The sequence below is a fragment of the Betta splendens genome, chromosome 13 (assembly GCF_900634795.4).
Source record: "Betta splendens chromosome 13, fBetSpl5.4, whole genome shotgun sequence".
NCBI classification, from domain to species: domain Eukaryota; kingdom Metazoa; phylum Chordata; class Actinopteri; order Anabantiformes; family Osphronemidae; genus Betta; species Betta splendens.
The window spans coordinates 3,443,310-3,452,915 of NC_040893.2; the positions used below are offsets into that span (position 1 = coordinate 3,443,310).

Below are 9,606 nucleotides of genomic sequence, written 5' to 3' on the forward strand. Positions count from 1 at the left end.
TAGGCCCGGGTCCCTCGTATCTTGAAAATACTTCACTCTGCGAATGCGCTCCCTCTTTCAGAAGCCGTCTTTTATACTCAGTCCCCCACATGTGGACCAAGCACAGATCAAAAAAACATGTCTGTATCCTCAGTACAGACGGAAGCTCGGTTCCACGAGCCAACCCTTAGCAACAGACGTCTCACCACCCAGAGCAGACTTTGACCTAATTAAGAACGTGTATCATTGGGATTTTTTTTTTCTCGATCTAATTAATTTTCCTAATCAAATTTAGTGTTTCAACCAAATAGAAGATTTCTTTTCCTTTTCTTTTTTATTTTCAACCAATTGAAATGTTTCAGCTAAATTAAAAATAAAAGTTCCAATCAAAGGAATCTCTCTCACCAAGCCGTGACAAATTAGGATTTGAGTTTGAATCTGAGTTCGTGGATCTCGTCAGAGGCGATCCAGACGGGTGAGCAGTCCTCCCAGCTCTGAATGTCTGTAGAGGTTTGGAGGCTGAGCGACCCTAGTCCTCAGGACTATCGTCCCTGGTCACACCGTCCAGACGACCTGCAGCGGGATCCTGCCGAAAACGCCAATTTCTGTGGTGGAAATTTTCCATAAAGAATTAGATGAGAGAGAGTTGTCCTTTTGTGCGATTTATTGAAATAATAAAGAAAATAAAAATAATGGGGAAAGCAAATAAAAAGCATGGATGTTGATCGTGCACATCAACAAACCAAAAACCAGCTGGGGAGATCAGTGCACACACCACGAAAGGTGTGATGCAAAGAGCCCACGATCCTCAAGCTGCTTCTGCCTTTTAGCTCCTCTGTCCGACTAGGGTGGACTGTCTTTCTAACCCAATCAAATTACATGCACCATCTCCTCCCTGTCGCAGTGTGTGTGAAGATATTTACATTCTCACACCTGCATCGCTGACGTCCAACTATCTGTGAGAAAGGAGCACCAAGTCTCAACAGACAGAGACACAACTCCCCGACCTTGGGTTTGTGAGCTAGAGTTGAGAGTCTATGTAATAGAAAAATTTTGCCTTGTACTATTTCTTATCCAACACACTCGTCATGTGCTGGTTAGGTGCAATACTGAACTGAACATTCTTACACAAACAACTAATCTCTTGTGCCCTGACGTACATTAAGTCTAAACATCTGATGCTCCATTTGACTGACTAATAATTTATGATATATGTTTGTCTTTTACACCCGGACTCTGGCTCCATCCTATCTGACTCCCCACCAGACCCAAGGCTGTTAAAGCGAATGCATCTTGTCATGGAAGCTTGGTGTTCCTTCCTTTGGATAACAAGACATGACAATGCAGAAGTGAGAAAGCAAACATTCTCACTCACAGCGAGATAAGGTGGCGCAAACAATTCCATTGCTGCAGAGAGACATTCCACCAGAGCCAGAGAAAGGGGTTAAAAGGCAGAAGCAACTTGAGGATCGTGGGCTCTTTGCATCACACCTTCGTGGTGTGTGCACTGATCTCCCCAGCTGGTTTTTGGTTTGTTGATGTGCACGATCAACATCCATGCTTTTTATTTGCTTTCCCCATTATTTTTATTTTCTTTATTATTTCAATAAATCGCACAAAAGGACAACTCTCTCATCTGCTTCTTTATGGAAAATTTCCACCACAGAAATTGGCGTCTACGAACAGGATCCCGCTGCAGGTCGTCTGGACGGTGTAACCAGGGACGATAGTCCTGAGGACTAGGGTCGCTCAGCCTCCGAACCTTTACAGCTGTTCTGAGTGGGAGGACTGCTCACCCGTCTGGATCGCCTCTGACGAGATCCAACGAACTCAAAATCCAACCTCTACTCGGCCCGGTGAGAGAGATTCCGTTTTGTTGCGACTTATCGAAGAAAAAAAAAAAAGAAAACGGGTTTGAAATTGGTTTCAGGTATTCGGATTTACTTGGCTCTGATCATTTGGTTTAGGGAAAATAAGGCAAATAACAATTAATTCTAAAGCATCCCCTACTAGACTAAAACAACGACAAAAGAAAATATAACTAGGACTAGAGATGATAATATTTCTAAAACGACTATTTGGCTGAAGACATCCAAAATATAATATTAGGAAAAAATTATAATTTTAAATTTAATATTCGGGTAAAAAACTAATTAGGTCAAAGTCTGCCCTGGTGGCTGAGACGGTGGTTGCTAAGGGTTGGCTCGTGGAACGGGCTTATTTTGTCTGTACTGAGGATACAGACCAGTGTGCAGATCTGAGCGCAGTCCAAAGGGTGTGGACAAGGAAATAAAAGACGGCTTCTGAAATACGGAGCGCGTTTGCAGGGGGAAGTGTTTTTGAGATACGAGGGACCCGGGTCTTAGAGGGGCCTGACGGTGAGGGACCACTTCCGAGAACCCTGTCGCTGATCTGAGCGGTTCTCTTTCTACGGAGACGTCCGTGGAAGAGAAATTTCGAAAAAAGGTTCCGGCCGGAACACAAAAAAGTCTAAGGCAGAAAACCGCCGGGACTCTGAAAGATGGGTTCGGGGCGATCTAAGTCTCCACCACCAGACTGCAGCATTACAAAATTAAAAAGTAAATATGGTTATTAGTGCGTTTCATGTTTCCATGAGTGGGAAACTGGTTATGGGTTCAAAAGGAGAATCACTTAGTGTAAAAGACATATGCACCTTTAAAAGAAAAGTTAGATACAAAAGATGAGATTTGAAAAAGCAAAACTATCAAAACTAAACCCCTAAAAGAAACAAAAGAGAGATGAGAGTAACAGAAAAAAAGGAGATAACAACTCTGGGGAAGAATTGTTTGCACTCTGCCACACACACACACACATACCACACACACACACATATCATGTCAAGAGCAAATGCTCCCATTGTTTCTGCTCTTTGTCCTAATGCAGAACTGAGCGCGATGAGGGTAAATCCGGATCTGGACTCCTTTCCCACCATCAGCAGAAGAACAGAAGGAGAAGAAGCGCCTGACCAACAACCAGAACAGGGTGGAAGCTCTGACACCACAGCAGCTGGAGGACACAGACCACAGCATGGAGGCCTCACCGACTCACACAACGTCTGCAGCCATCACGTTCTGGGCTCATCAGATGAACCAGCTACTACAAGCCCTGCACCCGCTTGAAAAGACTGTGTCTGAAGCTTCAGAGGCCGTCATACAAGCATGTGTGTCTGACAGACACCTGCTTATGACAATCAGCAAAGGAAAACAAGGACAGAGCAACAGCAGAGAAGACGTGCTCTGACACAGACACTGGTTCAAACAACAGGAGAGGCTTCAGACGTGATCGGCCCAATAGAGCTGCATCTGAGGATCCAGGAAAGGTCTGTCATCGAGGAACAACTGTCCCATTAAAAGGCTTCACCCACTGGCGCTCACATCAGACTGATGGTTGGGGAAGGAGGAAGGTGACGGTTCCTTTTCACGTGCCGTAGAAGACGGTACCGCAAACACACACACACATTCATACACGCAATGAAGAAACACGCTTACAGCTGATACACGCTCAAATTCATGTTCATGCTTATCTGCTCGCAATGAAGAATCGCTTTTTGCTCAAAAAAAAATCCCAGAGTGATTTTCAAATTATAACAAACAGCTAAATGACAACTGCTGCATGACTTTACAGTCTGATGGGTTCAAACTATTTTAACTTGCAACAAATTCAGTAATAAAATCCTCCATGTTTCTAAAAAGATTTGTGCACAATATAGGTTTGTCTGGCCAGACTAGAAGACTATAGGAAAACAAAACAGACTGTAGAAAAACAAAACAGACTATAGGAAGACTGAGACTGACTGAAACAGACTATCAATGACCATTAAAGGGAAGACGACTATTAGAGAGAAGTAATAATAATGACTCTACTAACGAACAAAAAGATTTTTGATGTTTATTTTACAGTTCCACATGTCCCTCTGTGAAAACATGATGGAGACAGATGCAGGACGTGGGTCCTTTCGTGAACAGATGTCAACGGGGTGGAGACTGGTGAACGACTTCCGACCCCATGTGACGTATTCACCTACTTTGCATACTTTTAGAAAACTTTTTTTATTCTGCCCGTTATGTGCAGCAAACAGTGAACTTGATACCCCCACATTCTAATGACACACTACATGCTTTTGTTTTTATTTTTATTTTTCAGAGGACGCTCTGACCCAACACTCAGCCTTACAGGAAGCCCCTGCTTCCCTGTGGCTCACACACAGACATGATGTAGGTTTGATCAGAGGATGTGAACCAGTGGTCATCACGACTAAATCTGACCATGAATTCAAACAACAGCCTCTTAAAGGAGCCATAGATGGCGTTACTGCAGACACCACTAAGCTACTGAAACATTGGATGCTACAGGCCACAAAGAGAGCCTGTCTAAATTACAGTTTGATCAGACAAAGGTCATTTTTCTGGGTCATTGTAATTACAGCTGATGGCAAATCCATCTCACCCAACAGAGTTGAAGCAATTTGAAACCTGCCTAAATCGTGCACGTAAAAACAGCTGATATCTTTTCTAGGTCTTTGTTCTTATTGTAGGACTTTCGTTCCTAACTTTACTGTTTGAGGCCCCACTCAGGGTTCTGATGCAGACGTCTTCATCGTCCACTTCTTGTCTCACGTGGACGTCTGAGGTTGCACAACGTTCACCGACCTCATGCTTGCTCTTCAGTCCACTCCTACTTTGGGTCTCCCTGATCTTACCCTACGCGACCTTTCACTCAAACAGTGGAGAAATCAGGTTGTACGACTTCTGTTCTTTTGTCCTCATACTTTGATTCTTTTGGAATAGATTACATCTTTCTACAGCCCGATGGCTTAGATGCAACACCACCTTGCTCAACATGCTGAACGTTATTATCAAGAGGTCTTCTTAAAGTCTGGCGCTTTGCTAAGATACTACTCTGCTCAGGCTGCAGAGTTGATCGCGTTGACTGAAGCTAGTAAACTAGCAGAAGGAGAGTCTGTTACCATCTACACAGACTCCACAGGTTCTCTGTGGAAGCATAGGAAGCTTTTGAAGTCTGATTGCAAACCTATCTCACATCATGATTAGGTTCTGCTTTGCTGGACGCTGTCCTGCTGCCTACAGCTATTGTTGTTTGTAACTGTCCTGCTCACACCATCATTGACGACTTTGTTTCTGCCGACATGCAGCTGCAGACGCTGCTGCGAAGGTCGCTGCCCAACAACCCCTCCCTCTCCTGATCCTCGTTTCCTCTCCTCATCCTTGTTCCCTCTCTCCAACTCTCTCTATCCTTTCCTTCCTCTCTCCCTGTGCTTTAAACATTTTGTACCTCACAGGAACGCAGACTCTGGCTGACGAATGGTTCCACCTGTAGCCATGGAGTCTGGTTTGGGCCTGATGGCAGCTGTGCCGCCCAAACCCTTTCCCCATAATTCAGATTTCCCAACAGGTGAAAACAGGCGACAGGACCATTACACAACCACATCCACCAGGGCACTGGGCGATCATTAAGGAGCTTCGCAGGAAGCACTGGGACCTCCAAACGGTGGCAAGGTCCCTTCCAAGTCCTTCTGACGACCCACACGGCTGTAAAGATCGCAGAAAGAGTGACTTGGATCCAACTCCACTGCAGGAAGGTCCCGGATCCAACAGACGACCCTCCATCCACATCTCACGGAGAATTCACCACTAAAGAAAAGAACTGAGAAGGACGACCCTCGCTGTGCTCACACACGCACTGAGGCGAGGCTGCGTTGACCGTTCAGCTAAAGGTGTGAGCCAAGCGCCGCCTGAAGCTGCGCCGGTGAATCACACTATCAGACCAACATCTACACACACAATCCTGAGAAAACACACACACGAGCAGCCTTGAGTTGCCGACGCTGGACGACGTGTAGACTCTTCACATCACGGGAGTGACAGTGACTCAGACGACATTGGGAGGAAACCTGGCGGTGATAACAAATCCCAAGTGTCTCTGTGATCAGCTGATCACAACCTGACACTTACTGTTTCATTTGTAAGGGCTGTTACTACAAAATGCAATGTTTGAAAATTTTTATTATTTTAGTGTTTGATTAATGTGTAATCAAAAGGGGGGAATGTAATAGAAAAATTTTGCCTTGTACTATTTCTTATCCAACACACTCGTCATGTGCTGGTTAGGTGCAATACTGAACTGAACATTCTTACACAAACAACTAATCTCTTGTGCCCTGACGTACATTAAGTCTAAACATCTGATGCTCCATTTGACTGACTAATAATTTATGATATATGTTTGTCTTTTACACCCGGACTCTGGCTCCATCCTATCTGACTCCCCACCAGACCCAAGGCTGTTAAAGCGAATGCATCTTGTCATGGAAGCTCGGTGTTCCTTCCTTTGGATAACAAGACATGACAATGCAGAAGTGAGAAAGCAAACATTCTCACTCACAGCGAGATAAGGTGGCGCAAACAATTCCATTGCTGCAGAGAGACATTCCACCAGAGCCAGAGAAAGAGGTTAAAAGGCAGAAGCAACTTGAGGATCGTGGGCTCTTTGCATCAGACCTTCGTGGTGTGTGCACTGATCTCCCCAACTGGTTTTTGGTTTGTTGATGTGCACGATCAACATCCATGCTTTTTATTTGCTTTCCCCATTATTTTTATTTTCTTTATTATTTCAATAAATCGCACAAAAGCCAACTCTCTCATCTGCTTCTTTATGGAAAATTTCCACCACAGTCTATCAGGCAGAGACAACCATTGAACAATCTAGGTGAAATGTCAAATGCATACAGTAAGACAAAACATAAGATATTAATTGCAGAACATAAGTCATAACTCATATAATAACTGCATAGAAATGCATAGAAATAAGGAAGACACATAGAAATAAGGATGAGACAATTTTTCCCATAACAGACTCCACTTCCAGCCATTGAGGACATCCAAAAGAGACGCTGTCTGCGTCGAGCACGCAGTATTCTAAAGGACTCCTATCATCCCACTTGTTTTCCATCCTGTCTTCAGGCAGGCTCTTTAAGTTCCCTTGGACAAAAATAAACAGAATGAAAACCAGTTTCTCACCCCCCACTGACTCCCTTGCCTCACTTATACATCCTTACATTCTTTAATTTCCATAATCACTGCACTATTTTAATATTGCACATAATCACTGCACAACTCTGTACATACGCACCTGCAAACGCACATATCCATGGCATATATATGATTTGAACCTTTATATGTAAATCATATTCATATCTAACCAATATATATCGCTACCTACTTGTAAATAATAGCAATATTTATATTGTGTACATATATATTATATATTATAGTAACAGCGTACTTACTGCTTATAGCACTTCTGGTTAGACCTAAAATGCATATTCCGTTGCCCTGTACTGGTGTAATGACCATAAAGTTGAATCTAATCTAATTTCATTTTGTGATCATTTCACAAAATTCAATAGGGGACTTGCACAAGATGTCAGACAAGCAATTATAGTTTGTTAGTTGCATTCTTGGGAGAAACAGGACTAAAAAGCTGAGTTTAAATTATATTTATTTATTAATTTTTGTATTGTATTTTGTATTGGTGAAGTGTGCTCCACATACAAAGGAAAGTGGGAGTATTGGTAGGGTGTAGTGGAAATAGTAGGGCTGATTTGATCAGTAAGATGAGGTTTGGTTACACTGGAATAAACTGTACAAAATGGTATTAAGGACACTGTAAGTGTGGAGCAGAGGAAACAGTAGCGCATGTACTGGTGTCTTTTCAAACAAAAAACTCAAACAAAGTTGGAGTAAATCTAAGGTATGGAGGCATATTATTTTACCTGTATTATTACTATTAATATTATCATTAATTATTCACTTATGTATTTTTTTTTAGAAAAGAGGGTGTTAGAGCTAGGCTAGTTTTGAACTGCAGTAGGTGGTGGTAATGCACAATTAAAATTTGAAGTGGTGAAGGCGGTAGAACATCTTGTTTTAAATAGGTTAAGGGTTGGTCACACGTACCTGAACAGCACGTTAGTATTAGTTGAGCACAGTATTAGTTCTGTGGAGAGGTGGAGAGCTTTAATGTGAAGTAAAGCTAGTCAAAGAGAGCATGTCATTCAGAAATGTGAAATATACAAGAGGGAACGAGAAATAAGGGTGAGGACCACGAGGGAAGCAGATGTGTGGTTCTGTTGAAAACTAGAGGCTCGGGAAGAAAGGAGAACTATTTACACGATACTGGGTTAGGTAAGAGGATATGGGGGCTGTAGGAGAGGATGGGTGGCGGTAGTGCAACATCAAGGATGCACACCGCTGTAAAACTCCACGAGGAAGAAGAAGAAACAAAAGTAGTAGTAGTAGTAGTAGTAGTAGTAGTAGAAGTGGTAGTGTGCTCCACACTAGGTGGCGGTAATGCACCTTAAAGTTTGATGACGGTCGCCTGACTCAAGAAGAAGCAGAAGGTGATGGCGGATGTTAAATGAGTTGTTAACTTCGGTCTTCTCTACAGGTCAAGGACACGTAAGCCTGCTCCTACTGTTCTGTGGAATCTACAGCTAGCCGCTAGTTACATTATGTTTTAGAGTAGCATCAGCTAATGTTATCCCACATTACTAACGTCACCCGGGCTAATAATTACTGGGTTAGCAATAGTTAATACACATTTGAAATTTACTTGTTAGTGTTTTGTCCGATAAAATAGAACCATCGACCAGCACAATAACATTGATTTAATAAATGAAATATGACTTGTTGCACGTTTCTGTAGCCGCAATAAACTCTTTACTGATGTTAATCTCTGTTTCAGTGTTTTGTGTATGAATATGAGTGTAAAGGCACGATGTTATGATGAGTACTGACTAACGTGGACAAACATGTACCTTGTATTGTCCCTCAGGTAGTTGTTAGCTGTCCAGGAGGAAGGAATGTCTCCTTTAGTTGGCGCTTATTTGATTCAGACCCCAGTGCAGCTTTATCGATATCTCCTGAGATGCTGTAGACGGTTGCCGACCGCAGCAATGCAGCATCATTACCGACATGCCATAAGACAGGTGACCCTTTGTTGTGCACATCTGTTGAAACTTGTACCATGGATGTGAGGTGTTTTATATCTGGCAGTGTCAATGTTGTGGCGGACCGGTCGCAGCGTGGACACGCTGATCTGTGACTACACAGCGTTTATAACAGCATTAAAGTTTTCTTTTTTCTAAATGATGGTCCAGCGTAAAGTAAATCTAGTCAAATCACAGTAATACAAAAAAAAATAGCACATCCTTACACTAGTGAAGCTGGAAACACAGCTGCTGCCAATCAACTAATGAATCTAACCTTAACTTCAACTCATTTGTACTGTATATGGTCTGACAGTGGTGTGACCTGGAGCCTGCTTTGTCTAATACTGACAAGACTTTGATTTATTTGACAGCTTCGGTTTCTATGGACTTTTTACAAATGTAGTTCATTGTTAAATGTTGATGTATGGTGGTTATACGTGTCTTCTCAGCCCTGTGCTCTAATGTTGCATTAATGTTTCCAGGGTTACAACAGTCACTCAGATGAAGATGACCCACAAAGGATAAAATCAATAATCCAGAGAGCTATAGCAGATGCTGATTGGATTCTTGATAAAGTAAGTGTGAAGGCCGTATTT

General features: G+C 42.7%; 2 protein-coding genes and 1 long non-coding RNA gene across 7 annotated transcripts in view; 2 read left to right on the forward strand and 1 right to left on the reverse strand.

Annotated features, from left to right (window-relative positions):
- LOC129604975 (uncharacterized) overlaps positions 1 to 3,781 on the forward strand; it is a 72,618-nt gene extending 68,837 nt beyond the window's left edge. Inside the window, exon 2 of the long non-coding RNA XR_008696391.1 lies at positions 2,884 to 3,781. This is a non-coding gene — a long non-coding RNA (uncharacterized LOC129604975). The remainder of the gene's footprint in view (positions 1 to 2,883) is intronic.
- ift20 (intraflagellar transport 20 homolog (Chlamydomonas)) overlaps positions 1 to 9,606 on the reverse strand; it is a 30,324-nt gene that overhangs the window by 5,599 nt on the left and 15,119 nt on the right. The window contains exon 5 of one of the 4 annotated variants that reach the window (XM_029171599.3): positions 8,837 to 9,606. This exon is cut by the window's right edge and continues 1,829 nt beyond it. The exons of 2 other annotated variants lie outside the window; for them this stretch is intronic. Coding sequence is in view for 1 of the 2 variants with exons in the window: in XM_029171600.3 (XP_029027433.1) it covers positions 6,977 to 6,998 (22 nt within the window). In the remaining variant the exon portion in view is untranslated. Of the gene's footprint in view, positions 1 to 6,654; positions 6,999 to 8,836 lie in introns of those variants that run through there. One more of the 4 variants, XM_029171600.3, reaches the window with a different exon arrangement.
- Positions 8,873 to 9,606, forward strand: part of lyrm9 (LYR motif containing 9) — a 12,369-nt gene continuing 11,635 nt past the window's right edge. For both annotated transcript variants that reach the window (XM_055513789.1, XM_029171601.3), the window contains exons 1-2: positions 8,873 to 9,007; positions 9,493 to 9,585. In XM_055513789.1, the coding sequence (XP_055369764.1) occupies positions 8,882 to 9,007; positions 9,493 to 9,585 (219 nt within the window). In that variant the 5' untranslated portion in view covers positions 8,873 to 8,881. The remainder of the gene's footprint in view (positions 9,008 to 9,492; positions 9,586 to 9,606) is intronic.